The sequence below is a fragment of the Petaurus breviceps genome, unplaced genomic scaffold (genome assembly GCF_028583685.1).
Source record: "Petaurus breviceps papuanus isolate PSGF00001 unplaced genomic scaffold, PetGlider_PUasm1.0 38, whole genome shotgun sequence".
NCBI lineage: Eukaryota > Metazoa > Chordata > Mammalia > Diprotodontia > Petauridae > Petaurus > Petaurus breviceps.
Genome location: NW_027186304.1, coordinates 48,998,399 through 49,016,419, shown reverse-complemented (window position 1 = coordinate 49,016,419; position 18,021 = coordinate 48,998,399). Strand labels below are relative to the sequence as shown.

Here is an 18,021-nt window from a genome sequence, read left to right as displayed (position 1 = left end):
AACTTAATTTCTGGGACTTAGTTTTCATATGTAAAATGAAGCAATTGGACTACATGACTGCTGATGTCTCTTGTAAGCACCATAATTATCAAAAGTAATTGCAGAGCAGCAATGAAATAATCTTTTAACATTATTTTCCTTGATGTCCTTTGCCTTTGTTTCATATTTGTTTTGTACATATTTCCCTTCTCCTTTCCCTATCCAGGAAGCCATCCCTAAACAGATTAAAATAAAGAGAAAAGGCAGGGCGGCTAGGTGGCAAAAAGTCAAATAAATAAATAAAGAGAAAAATGCAGTTTACAAAACTAACCAACACATTGAATGTATTTGACCATTTCATAGAGTAGTTCTCTCCCATTCTCCCTCCTAATCCCTATGAGGGATATAAGACAAATAATTAAGCAGTCTACTTTTATTGGTAGTAGTAGACTTAAAAATAAGACATGTTAAATGAATTCCTACTAATCTGTACTCTTTGATTTCAGTGTTGTTTTTTTTTTTTCAGGAAAGCATCCTTCTAACATAATGTCAGTAAGAGGGCGACAGGATTTAGAAATTCAAGGTCCTCGACTTAATAACACAAAAGAAGAGAAAACTTCTATTAAATATGGTCCTGATCGCCGTTTAGATCCCATTATCGTTGAAGAAATGCCATTATTGGAGGTATGGATTATTCAGCAATGAGTATTAAAAACATTACTACTTACAAAGGGTTCATTTGTTAAAAATAAGTGTGCAAAATGACTCTAGTTATATCTGGAGCCCAAAATGTTGCATTTGAATTATTAATAGAAATTGAATATATGGGTAATGGCAAACTGTTGATATTCATATCAGGTATACCATCTTTTTGAGACAGATAAGTATGGAAAAAATTGAGTTGAAATTTTCCAGATCAATTTAAAAAGTTGATAAGCTATGTGCAATTTTTTCTTTTGATCTTGAATCTTCCTGCTACTTGCTTAGGTTTCTTTGGTTTTGATCCTTAGTTCCATTCATTCCTTTTGCACTTTCTCAGTTTTTCAACTTTTCAAACTCCTTGTTTCTTTCAGTCAGTGATATATTTCCTTTGTAGCTGAGTTGAGTTTTACTTTTGTTATCTATAAGGACAGAGTTTACTTTCTAGGTTTGCTGCGTATAGTATCCATGTTGTGTATAACATAAGACTTGAAATAAGAACATTGAACAGCTTGTCTCCTAAACTTTAATAAGTTTGCTTTTAAATACCATTAATGGACTTCCTATCTTAACTGTGAAAGCTTCAATTCATGGAGAATTTGTGAAGAATATCTAATATAAAAATTAAGTATCCCTGATAGATAGGTATCATATAGAATAGAATTCTAAAATTGTATGAAATTAATTTCCTCACTTGGAAGTTCTGTATGTAAACAAAATCACAGGCATAGTCCTAATTCCTGTTCCTTATTAGGGTATGCAAATTTTAAGAAATTATGTACTATATTGTGATTCATCATTCTGGTAAATTAGCTATGGTAAGATGTACCTGATATGGGGTGGCTAGGTGGAGCAGTGAATAGGGCACTGGCCCTGGAGTCAGGAGGACTTGAGTTCAAATCCAGCCTCAGACACTTAACACTTACTAGTTGTGTGACCTTGGGCAGGTCACTTAAGTGCAATTGCTCTGCTTTCCCCCCTCCAGATGAAAAAAAAGATGTACCTTATACATAAAAGATAAGAAATTGGGACTAGGTTTCTAATTTCGTGTGAAGAGAATGCTTGGATGAGGAAACTCTCTACTAATGTTGTTTGCCCCTTCTTCAACTTGTAGTTTTAAAGTGATGCCTAGAGCATTAAAATGTTAAGTTACTTGTCCAGGGTCACACAGTTTATGTCAAAGGCAAGACTTGAAGCTAGGTGTCCCTGGCTCCCAGGTTCATGCTCTTTCTGAAATGCTGCACTGACTGCAAGGAAAATTATATTTTTTTCTTACATTTTTTCTATATAACTTGTAATCAAGGAAACATCTATTCTTGTCAGTTAAAACATAAAAGGAATCAAAGAGCTTTAACAACTAGAAAGCAATTTAACATATGGAAATGCTTTTGAAAACGAACGAAAGTAATTTTTGTACTAGAAGCAAACATTTTCTGCTAATGCCTCCCAATCCATATCCCTTACCTAGTTTATTTGTTAGATGAACATAATGTTGATTTTTTCATCTCCATTTTAATTTGGATACTTTAAATTCTTGGTGTACTCTATATACCTTCCCTGTCAGGGATATTTACAAACTTGGAGAAATTTGCAAAGATTGGAAGAGGACTCAAGGCTATAGGAAAACATTCTTTTGTATGGTTAGTTGTAAGATTCATGTCCATTAAGAGAATGGATTTTTAGAAAATCTTTCATGTCTTATTAAATTTCAGTCATCCAGATAATATTGAAAATAGAGGAGAAATGTGGGGAATGGGGAGGGGAGTTTGCAGGGTCTCATTCCTGTCCCCAGTTTGAAAACAATGAAAAATATGACACGTCTGAATGGAGTTGGTTCTCCTGGAGACGAGTGTCCAGATTAATCTCATTTGTCACTTTGTCAAATGATTCTGGACAGTGACTACACAGGGAATTCTCCAGCTTTGCAGCTATCATTAGTTGTGGTAGTAAAATGCCAAACTACTAGGAACAAACTATAAGACCATCTAATAGAGCTTTGTGAGTAACCAAAAAAAAAAAAAGGCAGATGAATTATAAAGAAAGTAGTGTGAAAGTATAATTATATAATAATGGAATTTCTCTGAAAAGGACTTCATCTCAGCACCTTGGCAAGAGAGATGAGAAACTTTGTGGACTCTAAAAGTCACTGATTCAATGGCCATATGGGCCAGAAAGACTAAAATTCAGGATACCATTAAGCAGGGCAATAAAATTCATATAGAAAAAAAATACATTGCATCTATATCTGAAATACTATACAGGCTTTACATCTGTAAAGTTCATAAAGCTATGAAAGTCCAGAGAGATACCACAGAAATAGTCAAAGTGAGCATGCTGTATTAGCAAACTCTTAAATCAGTACTCTTCAAGTTGTAAAGATTATATTTCAGATGGAATATAGATAAAATTTATCATAAGCATGATGAAGAGCAGTGGAGCTTAGGGAAGAGAAGGCTAGCACAGCATCAGAAAGACCTGAGCATTCAAGCAAGTTATGTAACTTCCCGGTGACTCGGTGACTCAACTTTATAGAAGACTCTGAGGTACAAACATTTTTATCTCTGAAAAGAGCATCTGCACGAGGAAGTTCTTAACACCAATTAAATCAGCAGACTGGATCATATACATAAAGTCAGTAGGATAAGGTATAAAGGTCTCATTTGTCACATCTTTTTGTATGAGATTTGGTTCTTAACAACAAAAAGAAAGTTGGACTTGGGGCACATGCCTCTGATACCAGCTCCCGGGGAGGCTGAGAAATTTCTTGAGCATGGAAATTTCAAGCTATATTGGGCTACTCCAGGAAAGAAATGCTCATTTCATATCCACACTAAGTGTGACATAATGTGAGGGGCCCTCCGGGAACAAGGAGCCACTAGGTTGCCTAAGAAGGGAACCAACCCAGATCAGAAATGGAAAAGTCAGAACAATTGGGCTGTGAGTGACCTCTGCCTTTCCGGTATGGGCATGGTAGACAAACATCCTATTGGTAGGAAAGAAAGAGAGAAGAAGAATGAAAGGAAAGGAAGGAGGGAAGGGGAGAGAGAGAGTGAAAGAGGGAAGAAGAAAGGAGGTTAGTTTAGGACAAATCAAGGAAGTAGTTTGTTATGCATAATTCCTGTTTCATCTGTAATTCAAGGTTTCATCGCCACGTTATTGGAAGGCCTGTGGAATGGTTCAAAATGAATTATTTAGTAATAAAGATGACACAGTTGTTAGTCTTTAAAGAGCAGCATTTCTGTTATTTGGTGAAGGTTGATAACTGATAACAGAGAGAAAGCTGAGCTGCTCACTTGTTACTTTGCTTGTTTTTTTTCTGCCATGTAGAACAAATCTTGTACCAGAGATGACAGCACAAAAGGAAAAAATAGGGAGTTGATGACAGTTGTGAGTGAGGGAATAGAAGTAAGCACTTAGCTGCCCATGATGGATTTAAGTCATTTGGCTCAGATGAATTACTTTCTTTGGTACTGAAAGATCTAGGAGTTATTATTGTGGGGCCACTTGCAGTGATATTTGAGAGATCATGGAAAATGGCAGAGGTATGATAAGATTGGAGAAGGGTAAATATTGTCCTGATTTTCAAAAGCAAGAAGATAATACTTCCCACTATAGACCAGTGAGCTTGACTTCAGTATCTGGGCAAATTTTTAGAACTGATAATTAAAGATAATGGATGGCAAGCACTGAGAAAGGAAAGTGGTAATAGCAAAGAACCAGGATGGCTTCATCCAGAACACAGATTGCCAGACTAACCTCATTCCCTTTTTTGACAAGATTACTAAAATAGAAAATGAAGGAAATGCTGTGGTATAGTTTACCTAGATTTTAGCAAAGCTTTTGATAAAATACGCCATACTACTATAAGAACTGGTTAGATGTGCTCAAAAAGTAGCTAATGGCTCAGTGTGAACTTGGCATTTCTCTAATAGAAGTGGCACTGTGATATTCAGATTTTTAAAGCATTTTATCAATTTTGTGTTCTGAGCTTAACAAATACCAAATAAAATGGGCATTTCCATATACCTAGATAATGAGAAAGATGCTTGTACATAAAATTGTGGATATCTATCATACGGTTTTTTTTTAAAATATGTAAATAAATTCAATCTGTAACTTTCAAAGTTGTTTCACTCATCTCTGATTCTTTCTGGCCTACTTTCTCTCTTTTCCCCCAATTATCAAACGTTTTCCTCCCCTCTTGCCTCTTCCTATTCACTGAAAAGAAAGATTGAAAGAAAGAAGAAATATAGAATCCTTGGGTCATAAGCAGGTTGTGACAAAATAAATTCTCATTTTGTCCATGTCCAAAAATGCATTTTTTATTCTGCATAGTAGTCTATCATTTCTCTCCTTCATGAGGTAGGCAGCATTGTTTCAGTCCTTTGCAGTCATGATTGATCATTGCATTGATCAGAATTCTTTCAGAATACTGTTTTTACAGTATTGCTGTTCCCTAGTATAAATTTTTCTTCTGCTTATGCTTACTTCACACTACATCAGTTCATAAAAGTCATTCCAGGTCTCTTTGAAACCATCTTTTTCTCTTTTTCTTACAGCATAATTAAATATTACAGCATATAAATATTCCCTTATACTCACATACCACAATTTATTGAGCCATTCTCCAATCAGTAGGCACTCCTTTCGTTTCCTTTTTTTTTTTTTTTAACCACTGCAAAAAGAGCTGCCATAAATATTTCTGTATGTATAGAACATTTTCTTCTTTTTAATCTCTTTGGGTTGTATAAACCCAGCATTGGTTTTCCTGGGTTAAAGGGCTTATTCTGTTTATTAATTTTCTGGTCATGCTTCCAGAATGTTTAGGCTAATTGCACCTACATCAGTAGTGTACCAATGTACCTGTTTTCCCTCAGCTCTTCCATTATTTGAGGGTTTTGGGGGTCAGCTTTGCTAATTTGATGGGTGTGAGGTGGAACTTCAGAATTAGTTTAATTTGCATTTCTCTGTTAGGGATTTGGAGCATTTTTAATATGACTGTTATTTGAGTTTCTTTGCTTGAGAGCTGCCTGTTCAAATATTTTGACCATTTATCAAGTGGGAAATGGCTCTTATTATACATTTAAATCAGTTCCTTATATATCTTGAAAATGAGACCTTTATCAGAGAAAATTGCTATAAACATTTTTCCCAGATAATCTTAGCCATATTGAATTTATTTGTGCAAAAACTTTTAAATTTTATGTATTCAGTCTTGTTCTGATTAAATTGGCCATTTAGACTTCTGAGATCCTTTGTATTGTTTGTTTGCTCATGAACTCCCCCCTATTCATAGATCTGAAAGGTAATTTCTTCCTTGTTCCTCTAATTTATTTATGATACAACTTTTTATATCTAGGTCATGTATCCATTTGGAGCTTATTTTGCAATAAGGTATGAAATGTTGGTTTAAGCCTAATTTTTGTCATACTGCTTTCCAGTTTTTCTAGCAGTATTTATCAAATAATGAGTCTTTATTCCAGTAGTTGGGTTCTTTTGGTTTCTTGAACATTGCTACTTGGATAAAGGTATAGATAGAATACTCAACAGTTTTTCAGGTGACAAACACAAAATTAAGAGTATCAGACAGATGGCATACTATATGACAGTCAGGATTCAAAAGTATCTTGACAGAGTAGAACAGGAGTGGGGAACCTGTGGCCTCAAGGCTGTAGGTTCCCTACCCCTGCCTGGGGTAGAGCATTGGACTGAATCTAGTAAGTTGAAATTCATTAGGGATAAATTTAAAGTCATAAACTTGTGAACCTGTAGTGCCAATGCAATATTTACAGCACCCACGATCACAATAAAGACCATGACTGTAAGTATCGCATGACGCTCGATCACAAAATATACCTGTTTCTCCAGATAGAGGATAGAACTGAAGATTTATGTAGACACCAGAAAACTGAATCCCAAAACCAGTAAGCCGATTCCATCATAGTACCAAAGACATTCAGAAGCCATAATAATGCTGAGAGCTACAGCATCCTTCAGCCTTCCCATAAACCAATACAAGATCGGTATTTACTCACATACCTCTTCATCTCCTTACCTGAGAGTCCTCTCTCCCCCAATATCTGGCTAGCTCTGACCAGCTTCCTGTGGGCTCTGCTCCACCCTTCAGCAAACTCTTCCCACCACAAGCTCCATGTGACTACATTCAGCCTATTAGGGGGCAGAGTTTACTTTCAAAGCAGGGGGGGTCTTCAGACTCTCCCCTAGGCCTATTCAGATTCTCATTCCCATTACAGTACTAAAAAAATCATCTTCATAGTCCTTGATGTGGGACGCATAGTTAGACAGCAGTTAGGAAGAAGATGGTTAGGACTCAGGTGACTGGGGAGCTTACTATTGGCAATATGATGTTGCCAACCAAAAAAATGTTATCTTTGGCTATATTAAGAGGAATAACTTCCAGGAATAGGGAGGTGGATGTGATAGTGCAACTGTACTTTACCCTTATCAGACCTTATGTCGGGTATTGTTTTCAGTTTTGGGTGTCACACTTTAAAAAGGTTTATGATAAACTGAAGAATATCCAGAGGAGAGTGGTCATGCTGACAGACCTTGAGTCCATGTCACATGAGGACCAGTTAAAGAAATTGGACATGTTTAGCAAGGAGAAGGAAAAATGTAAGGGTTGAGAGGAAGACTAGTGGATATGAAAGCTATGGCTATAAGGCAGCTAGCTGGTGGCACAGTGGAGAGAGCACTGGGCCTGGAGTCAGGAAATTCTGAGTTCATATTCAGCTGCAGACATTTACTGAGTGACCTTGGGTACGTCACTTGATTTTTCTTATCTTCAGTTTCCTCAGTTGTAACATGGGAATAATGATAATAGTACCTACCTCCCAGGATTATTGTGAGCATTAAATATGATACCTTGTAAAAAGTGCTTAGTGCAGAGCCTCACACCTAATGCTATAGAAATGTTTATTCTTCCTTTTGTTTAAGTGTGTGAAGGGCTGCCACGTGGAAATGGGATTTGATTTATTCTATTTGGCTACAGAGGGCTAAACCAGAAGCAATGGGTAGAAGTTGTGAAGAGGCCAATTTAGGCAAGATAAAACAGGAAGAATTTTCTAACAATTAGAGCTGTCTAGAATTGGGATATGCTGCCTTGAGAAATAGTAGGTTCCCCATTTTGGAGGTATTCTGGTAGAGGTTGGATGACCATTTGCAGATTGTGTTATAGTAGGCATTTCTTATGTGTTTGTATGGGAGTAGAGGCAGCTAGGTATACAGTGGATAAAGCACTGACCCTGGAGTCCAGAAGACCTAGATTCTTATCCAGTCTCAGACTTTTAATAGTTATGTGACCCTGGACAAGTCACTTAACCTCTGTCTTACTTTCCTTAGTTGTAAAAGGTACTGTACTCTTTAAAAAAAGAATAGTACCTATCTTATGGAGTCATTGTGAAGATCAAATGAGATAACATTTGTAAAGTTCTTAGCACAATGCCTAGAACATAGTAGACACTAAATAAATGTTTATCTAAACACACACTCTCAAGTCTCTCTCTGGAGTAGTTAGCCACTGAAGTTTCTTACAGCTCCTCAAATTCTGTGATTCGGTGACCTATTTACACCACCCCTGTCATGTAATCCTTCCCTCTTTTGTCTGATAATACATTTCCTTAATGCTTGACAAAGTGTCTTTATTTCTGTGAGTTAATTTTGAGCCACCTCCGTTTTAGTTAGTATAGTTGGTAGAACACCTAGGCTACTGAATTGAAGGTCTTAATAAATATGTTCATTGGTTGACCGGTTTACCTCTTTTGGAGACTTATGAAGAACTCCAACTCTCTTGGAAGGAGCCTGATGTCTTTATTTATTACTGATTTTTTTTAATGAGATTAATGGAGGGATCATCGGGGGAGACACTGGAACTTTAGCTTTATAATACTCAGAATGGCTTTTGATTACACTAAATGATTGCATTATTGTGTTCTGTAATAATGCTGACCATACTTGAATTAAAAAAAAAAAATCTTAATATGCATTTTTAGCATGAATTCCCTTGTTGTGACATGGCCAAAATGAAGTCCCAAACACAAAGGAATTTTTAAACTTTAAGGAATAATTCCACTGGAATTTTCAGAAACCATTCAAGAATAGGGTATCTACAGAGAGATTTTTTTTATCAAAACTTCTTTTTCTCTTAACTTTGTTCCTCTGCTAGTTTTCCGTGTTGGTTCTCTGCCTGTCCCTGCTATAACAGTTGAGTGCCTCCTGAAAGTCCCTTATTAGGTCATTATGATATTCTGTGTTTTTACACATGTGTACACATATACATACACATACATATATGCATACATGTGCATCTATGTGCATGTGCATGCATGTAACCATACTTTTACCTTCTCCCATGTGCTAAAGCAAAGGACATATCTTGCCTGCCATCCCCATATTATCATTGTGTAAATAGTAAATATATGAAGTATTTTTTTCTTTTCAGTTGAGGAGTGATATAGGATGAGAAATTGGAAATTATTGAATAAATACATCACTAGTTTTTACATACGGTGGTATGATTTTGTCTTTGCACTGACCAGAGGTCAAGGTGATGTTAAATATGTGGTTTTCTAAGATAATATGTAACTCAGAGGTATCCTTAAATAGAGTTTAGTGGCTGTTATTTATATTTGGGTGAGGTACCACTGTTACAGGATTCCCTCTTCTTATCTGTTTCTTCCTAGCCTGTCTGACAGTACCTATTCTTAGGGTAGTCAGAATTATGATTTTCTTGAGACTTATATTTATTCCCAAATAAAATATTCCTAAATCACTGCTAAATTATAGATGCAGCTTTGTAATTGATTTGTCTGCAAAAACAATTTCCTTAAACTGGGCATTTTGATTATGATGAATGAAGTACTTATAAATATGTCTTGCTGTATGTGTTTTTGTTAAAAAGTAGAGACATCAAAAACGAAAATAGGGAAACTACCCTATATGTCAGCCATATTAATCAGTATTGTTTTAGACTATTTAAAATAACTAGACAATATATGAGTGGAATATTGCTGTGGTGTAGGAAATGATGAATTGGTGGACTTAGAGAAATATGGGAAGACTTGGACTTACCTAGGAAGCTGTTGTCCACCCTCAGAGAAACAGAGTACAAACAAGTAATAGTATGGTTTTACATAGATGCATATGAATGTATATGTCTATGTATGAGTATTATTATAGTTCCGTGTGTATGTGTGTGTGTGTGTGTGCGCGTGCACGTGTGCACATCTGTGCTTAATTATAGCCTTCTTTGCAGGGAGGCAGGGAGAGAAAGTGGGGAAAAAAGAACAAAGAAAAAGTACACAGCAGAGAACAAAAGAAAATTTACAAAGAAGCAAAGAAAAGATGGACAGCTCTGAACACAATGTGTAGTATTTGTTATGTAGACTTTCTTGAAATAGAAATTTATTGCTGTGTATTTTGAATCCTCTGTCACATTCTGCTATGCATATGGCAATGCTTTTTTTTCTTAGTTTGTATTTAAGTTTATAATATGTTTGTTATTCTTATTGTGTATTTAATTTTCAGTATTTTAAGTTTAAAATAAATTAATTTTTTAAAAAGCAGAAACTCAGCTGTAGAAAGAAGTTCAAGAAGTATTTGATAGCCAAAGTAATAATTTTTTCCTCCCCCAATGCAGGTGTTCTTTATACATTTTCCTACAGGACTTCTTTGTGGGGAAATTCGAAAAGCTTATGTTGAATTTGTCAACGTCAGCAAGTGTCCTCTTACTGGACTGAAGGTTGTTTCTAAACGTCCAGAGTTTTTTACTTTTGGTGGCAATACTGCTGTTCTAACACCTCTGAGCCCCTCGGCTTCTGAGAACTGTAGTGCTTACAAGACTGTTGTGGCAGATTCTACCTCTGGGGCTACTGCCCTCACGTCATCAGCTTCCTCAGTTGACTTTGGCTTAGGAAGTCAGCCAGAAGTGATTCATGTGCCCCTTCCTGACTCTATTCTTCTACCTGGGGCTTCAGTCCAGCTTCCTATGTGGTTACGTGGACCAGATGAAGAAGGTGTTCATGAAATAAACTTTTTGTTTTATTATGAAAGTATTAAAAAGCAGTCTAACATTTGGTGAGTATTTTTACATTTTTTAAGACAAACTTTTTAAAGATAAACTTCCATTTTTAAAATGTGTTTTTAAAAATATGCATATTATTAATATACTACCATTTTCAAAAGGAAAACAATCACCCCTCTTCTTTACTATACATAATGTTTATGCCTCAGGTTGTGCCTAATATCTCTGAACTGCCTGGCTGCAAGATTTGACAGAGGTGGACTCTAATCTCTAAGAGCACTTCCAGCTCCAAAATGCAATGATTCTGATATGGCCAAAGGTTGCATAAATTTCCAGGTGACCACTGTGTCAACCCAGTGTAATTGGATATCCTTCATACTTGAAGAAGCTATCTAACCCATCATCAGGAGGGTGTGTGCTTTGACATTATTTTCTTCCTTTAGTGGATTTAATTATATGCCTATCCATTCACTCTTTCACACAGGGCCCTTTGAACTAATATATACATTTCCAAAATTGCTGGCTTGTATTATAGTTTAATTTATGTCATGGAACAGAATGAAACTAATTAACTCACATGGGGAGGATTGCTTATCAGTTGTAATTCAACATATAGCACAGCAGAATCCTTTTTGTGTAAAATGGTTGTTTTAGGAAAATAGTTGGAAATGACTTTCTTTTCCGTGTTTAATAGAGTTTTTGAAATATTTTATAGGGCATTTTCAGACCATTAAAAAAAAAAAACTGGTTGGGGCAGCTAGGTGGCGCAGTGAATAGAGCACCAACCCTGGAGTCTGGAGGACCTGAGTTCAAATTCGGCCTCAGGCACTTGACACATTCACTAGCTGTGTGACTTTGGGCAAGTCACTTAACCCCGGTTGCCCTCCAGAAAAAAAAAAGCAAAAAAATACAAACAAACCTGGTTTGTTTTAGTCAACACTGACTAAAACTAAGAGACTTGTGCAATGGAAACTTTTTGTGCCCATTATAAACACTTTAGGAAATAAGGTCAAGTAGTGTGTAGTATGAATGGAATGATAACATATTTGGGGCAGAAGTGATGGTCCAAATTTCAGGATAATTCACAAAGCTGAATTAAAAATTTACTTTCCTGGGTTATTTCAAAATACAACTACAATTTATAACATTCACTCATAGAACTAATTTTTCAGTACAAATAAACATTTGATGCATAAGTGGACTTTTGGAACAGAACTAAAAGACTTGAACAATCTGTTTCTGAAATGATAGTAATTTTTACATTTTACTAGTAAAAATATTTTTTTGGTCAAGAGTGTCAAAATTTGAAAAAATTGGCTCAGTTCTCCTTTTCTAAAATAGATTTAAATTTTAATAGGAAAAAAGTCAATCTACTTTTGAAATACCAAAGTTTCTATTTAAGGGTCATTAGAAGTGTATGACTTTTTAGTTAGTTAGAAATAAGCAGATTTAAAAATTAAAATATAAACATATATTCCTCCAAAGTTTGAAAAGCACTTTCATATGTTCTAGTTCTTCAGATAATTCTGTGAAATAAACCCTATTAGTGTCCCCATTTTTTAAGGAGGAAATTGACAAGTAACTTGCTCGGAGGTCACAGAACTATTTACACTCTGAGGCCACTCTTCTCTGCTGTACCGTATCAGTGAGCCTGGGTATCTTAGTGGGTTTTCAGGATTTGGTGATGAAAGGGAATAGAAACTTTAATTAACAATGAAGATTTCATTTATAAAGAACTTATATGTAAGGTTAACTATTCAGAGCTGTAGTTAACCTATCAGTTTAAAGTGAGAAATATTCCTTCATCCCTCATCAAAGAAGCAAAACACTTCAAATGATGTTAATTGCTAATTATTGCCTTATCCTTATTTCAAAGTTTGTTGATTGTTAGCAGAGTTACTCAAACCTAGGTGGGCAATTCTGTGTAGCTCTGGAATATTTAGTTACCTGTTTTCAGGATTATTTAGGAACAAATCACATTTTCTGACTAAAATATAAAAGATTATTAAATCATATGTAGTATGTGTTCCTATATATGAAATTTTTACAAACATTTTTATGCCAGGTACTATACTAGGTGCTGGGGATTCAGAGAGTAGTTTCTACAAACTCAGGGAGGTTACATTTTTTAAAGGGAGACAGCATGTATATATGTAAGTATAAACAAAATAAGTACTACAAAATATAAGTTATAATTAGGGATGGGAGAGTGGTAGAGAATTGGAGATCAGGAATGGTTTTATGTGGCAGGTGGTACTTGATCTGAGTCTTGAACAATTTATAGAAGTTTCATTTGGGAAGCAATTAATTGTGATGGATAAAGAAGACAGTAGTTTTACATGAAGGAGAAAATATAGGTCAAGAATTTCAAAAGGAGAGGACTGTATGTGGGGAATTAGAAAAATATTGGCTTCTTCCTAGCAAAAGATAAATAATTTATTGTGTATGTGTGTGTGTGTGTGTGTGTGTGTGTGTGTGTGTGTGTGTGTGTATTCACATATATATAGTTAAAACGAGGAACAATTGATGTATAGGTCTCAAAAGCCATGCTTAAAAGTCTAAGGTTTGATGTGGTGGCCTTTTTAGGGTAAGGATTAGAATGGGGGTGGGAGGTAGGGGGAAATATAGATTATATTAGAACAATATACCTGAACGTGTATATGTAGATGCTAACTGTGTACAGGCTAATTGTCTAAGCTAAAGGATTATAGTGGGGAAGTAAATGGATATAAAAAAGTTTTAAGTGTATAGGAAGGAACCATCTCAACCACCGAGCATAGAGACATTTGTGAAAAGAAATCATCAGATGTTCAAAGGCCATCAAGTTCAGCTCTCTTATTTTTCAGATGTGGAAAATGAGACAGGAAATCTAAAGTGATTTTCCCAGTTACACAGGTAGTAATAGAGGTGGGATTCAAAGTTGGCTTCTGACTCTTAGAGTGTTGCTCACATCAGGGGGAGCTTTTTTGGAATGGGTTGAAGACTTGGGCCAAGAAGACTTCCAGTGTCACTATTTTCACCACTCATTTAGCATTTGCTACGTACTGTTTCTATTAATTTTTTATGTCACTGGATCATAGGACCCTAGATTTAGAGATGGAAAGGACCTTAGGGGTGATGTGGGACCCAGAAAGGGGGTGACTTGCTCAAGTTCACACAAATAGTAAAGGGCAGAGTAAGAAATTGGTCCCAGGTGTGTCTGACTCTAAATCCAGAACTCTTTGCCCTCTATGAATGTATTTATTTCAACCAGTATTGGTTGCATGACCTCCATATTACAAAACATTGTGCTAGTTGCTGTAGCAGATACAAGAATGACTAAGGCTTGTTTCTGTCCTCACAGAGCTCATAATTTTATAGGGACAACACTGAATCACACATTGCCTTATATTAGTTATTTATGTATAAGTTCCATACTAATAGAAGCAGAGAACTATAGAAAAAAGAGGGAGGATGGCATGATGAGAAAGGCTTCCTGGAGGTGATATTTAATCTGGATTCTTAAGACTGAGTAGGGCTTCTGTATCTTTCTTCTTAAAGTTTCATTGATATCTTTTGTTCTGCTCTCATAGTTATTTCTAGATTGGATAGCTACCTTAAACTGAGCCGTTAGACTAAATTTTAAATATATATATATATATAAACCATACCCTCTTCAGTGAATCTTCCCTTGTAACGAAAAAGGAGTTAAGCAAATTAACTCTGACGGCCTCTGAGGTCTTCATCTATGATCCTACATCTAATGATTTTCTTTCACAAGTTAATCAAGTAGACTTTCAGTATGTAGGGATGGATAAAGGGAAGAGACATTGCAGGTAGAGGCAGCAGCACGTGCAGAAGCCTAGAGAAAAAAAAACCCGAGAAAGTCTATGGCACACTCAGGGACCGATGGTTATAGTGTAAAACTTAAGGAGAGAGGGGTGGAATGAGGCCTATACCCTGGCAGGGAGGTGAAGGCAAGATAACAGACCACCTTCAAGCCAGGCTCCTAAATTTGGGCTTTATTCATTAAGCATTTGGTGGCCCTTAGAGATTTTTATTTAGCAGGGAAGTGGCATGATCAAAGCAATGCTGTAGGAAAATGAATCTGGAGGTACTGCGGTCAGAATTGATCAAAAGTGTGAAAAACAGGTGACTAAGGCTAGTTAGAATTGTTAGAGCATCATTGTAATAGTCTAGGTGCAAGTAATAATAGCTAGTACTTGTAGTATTTTAAGTTATGCAAAATACATTATATAATGCATGTGTGTGTGTGTGTGTGTGTGTGTGTGTGTGTATCACTCTGAGGAAGGTGTTATTATTTCTGTTTCATAGATGAGGAAACAGTTTCCTTAGTTTATCGCTGAGGAAACAGTCAAGTGACCTGACAGGGTCAGAGAGTCTGAGGCTGTATTCAAACTTATTTCTTTCTGACTCCACAGTGCCACTTAGTGGCCTCTATTAATAAGGGTCTGAACTTTTGGCATTCAAGACCTTAATAACCTCCCCCCGCCCCCATACTTTATATTACCTTCCACTCCACCCTCCCCACCTACCCCCACTCCGTAGTACTGTGTGATACAGTAACACTGGCCTTGCTGTTCCTCGCAAGACACTTCATCTGCCAATTTGGGGGCATATTCACTGTCCTCCAGGGCTCCTTCCTTATCTCTATTTCCTGGCTTACTTCAGTTCTCTACTAAAATCCTACCTTCTGCATGAAGCCTTTTCTGCTTCCCTGTAATCTAGTGCCTTTCCTCTGTTATCTTCAATTAATTCTGTATGCATCTTGTTTGTACATAGTTATTTTCATATTGTCTTCTCCATTAGATTGTAACCCCCTCCTTGAGAGTGGTGACTGTCCTTCACATTTCTTTGTAGCCCTCAGTGGTGCCTGACTCCTGTGAGGTGCTTACTGAGTGTGTATTGACTGTAGGGAAAAAACAAGGGAACCACTTTGAGAGACTCTGAAGGAACAAGTCATAGAACTTGTAAATAGATGTAGGTGATATGGAAAAGGAACAGCCAGTAAAACCCCTGAAGTTTTAAGCCAGAATGACTGAGATGGGGGTAGGAATGGATGACACTAACAAAACAGAAAAATCAGGAGAAGGGTACTCTTTTAAAAAGGGAGAATAAAGGAGGGTGAATACAGCATGACGTGTCCATGTAGAAGTATTGGTAAATCCTTATGAGCATGTTTAGTAGGTAGTAGTAAATTCAAAACTGGGACAGGGTAGTGGTGGTAAAGAGGTTTTGGAGTTATTCTTGGGTGTGATAATAGCTGAAACTTTGGGAATGAGTGACCTCACTGAGGGTTAAAAAGAGAGAAATTTTGTTTTTTCAATTAAGTCCTGTTCCTATGCAGTGTGGCTAAAAGATTAAGGCCAATTTATAAAACTTTAAAAGCTAGACAGAAAAGTTTCATCGTATTTATTTTATATTTCATATTTGAACCTAGAGACATTAGGGAACTACTGATGTTGATTGATTAAGGAAGTGATTGTTAGTTCAGTGCATAAGGAAAATCACTTTCTCTGCAGGGTTTAGGATGGACTGGAGTTAGGGGTAAGTGTTGAGGCAGAGACTTCAGTTAGGAGACTGTAGGAATAATCTAGTCCTGAACTCATGAGGGCCTGAACTGTGGTAGTGCATGTTGGCTATTAGCCTGAAAGGCTGCTGCTTTTGGTTTTCCTGCTGATATGAAATAGTTCAAGATAAATAGCTTATAGTAACTGGAACAATATTAGGCCTTTCAAATGATCAATCAAATGAATTAAACCAACAGAATTTTTTTTGTTTGTTTCTCTGTATGGTAAACCTCACTAGTCTAATTAAATATGAAATAATTTAATAAAGGCTATTAGTCTTGAGTGTCAAGCTGAAGTTTTAGAAATATTTTTCTTTGTGATTTTCTTATTTTGATTATTGTCAAATGTGTGATACCTAATAATAACCAGTGTTACAATTTTATAGTTTTCATTTCTGAAATTTATTAATCTTTTGGTTTTTATATATGATTTATTTCCAAAGATATCCCTCCCCTTCCTCCCATGCCTAGAAAGCAAACAACAAAAGAACAGCAAAAAAACTTAACACGTTAACTACATCTCACAGCATATGTATTGTTTCGCATCCATAATTTTCTACTGGAGAGAGGTGACTTCTCCAAATTCTGGGCCCAAGACTGTTCATTATAATTACATAGCATTCAATTTCAGTTTTTTTATTCTTTCCATTTACATTGTGGTCATTGCATATTTTTTTTCTTGCTCTTGCTTACTTCACTTTGCATCAGTTCATGTGTTCCCATGCTTTAGAGTTTACATTTATTTTTCTTCAGTCACAGGGTATTAAGACACACAGCAGTTATTTGTACTAGCCGATCTTTGAATGTACGAGCTACAGTCTGCAGAAGTAATACTCTTGAAGGTGAAGAAGGCAGAGGAGGCAATATGCTTGTCTTTGTGGATGTGGAAAATATCAATACTGTAAGTTTTAGTTTTCTCTTGTAAAATTAGTTTTTTATTTTAACTGTGTACTTAACTGAAGTTTAGTTGAGTAGATTTTTTTTCTTTTGTAGATTTTATAATCTACTGGTATAATTGTAGAGATAATTATATAATAACTCATATTAACTATTCAGTGGAATATAGGATGTAGGAATCACTCACTTTCTGACTCCTGGGTTTACACCCAGGTCTGGATCTCAAAGCTCTTAGCTTCTTAATGTTAATTAAATGTTAATGCCTCATTTAGCTACATAAATTCGACCTTGAACATTCGTATTTCTTTTGGTAAATATGACAAGTTCATGTGTCATAGAAATTGTTACTCTAAACAAGAAACATCAGTAAAACTTGAAAAGGGAAACGTGACATAAAGAATATATAATTTAGTCATTAAGGGCAAGTTAATACAGTAAATTTGTAGAATTTTTATAGGTTTTCAGTCACTCTCAGTATTTCAATATTATTCCTTTCAACAAATCTCCATGAATTCTGAGGATGCAGTCTAACTAGATTTGTAATAGTTTCACTTTCCATTTTTAGAGTACTTGAGGATTTCTTGATACTTGATAAGGGGCTGAAAAAGCCCCTTAATATAGAGAAAATTCTCTGTAGACACATTTTGATCTCATTAAGAAGACATAGATAGGGTTTTAAAAGCATTTATTCTTAGTTTAATCATTCATTTGTAATATAACTGGCTGTAAAATTGGAGTACTCCATTTTGTAGGATGTTTTGAGGATTGATGGACTGATTTTTTTTTTTTTAAGCAATCAGGGTTAAGTAACTTGCTCAAGGTTACACGGCCAGTT

At 35.8% G+C, this 18,021-nt stretch overlaps 1 protein-coding gene across 4 annotated transcripts in view; it reads left to right on the top strand.

Annotated features, from left to right (window-relative positions):
• Positions 1–18,021, top strand: part of TRAPPC8 (trafficking protein particle complex subunit 8) — a 137,966-nt gene that overhangs the window by 79,546 nt on the left and 40,399 nt on the right. For all 4 annotated transcript variants that reach the window (XM_069099864.1, XM_069099861.1, XM_069099862.1 and 1 more), the window contains 3 exons: positions 506–663; positions 10,337–10,773; positions 17,043–17,190. In XM_069099864.1, coding sequence (XP_068955965.1) covers positions 506–663; positions 10,337–10,773; positions 17,043–17,190 — 743 coding nt within the window. The remainder of the gene's footprint in view (positions 1–505; positions 664–10,336; positions 10,774–17,042; positions 17,191–18,021) is intronic.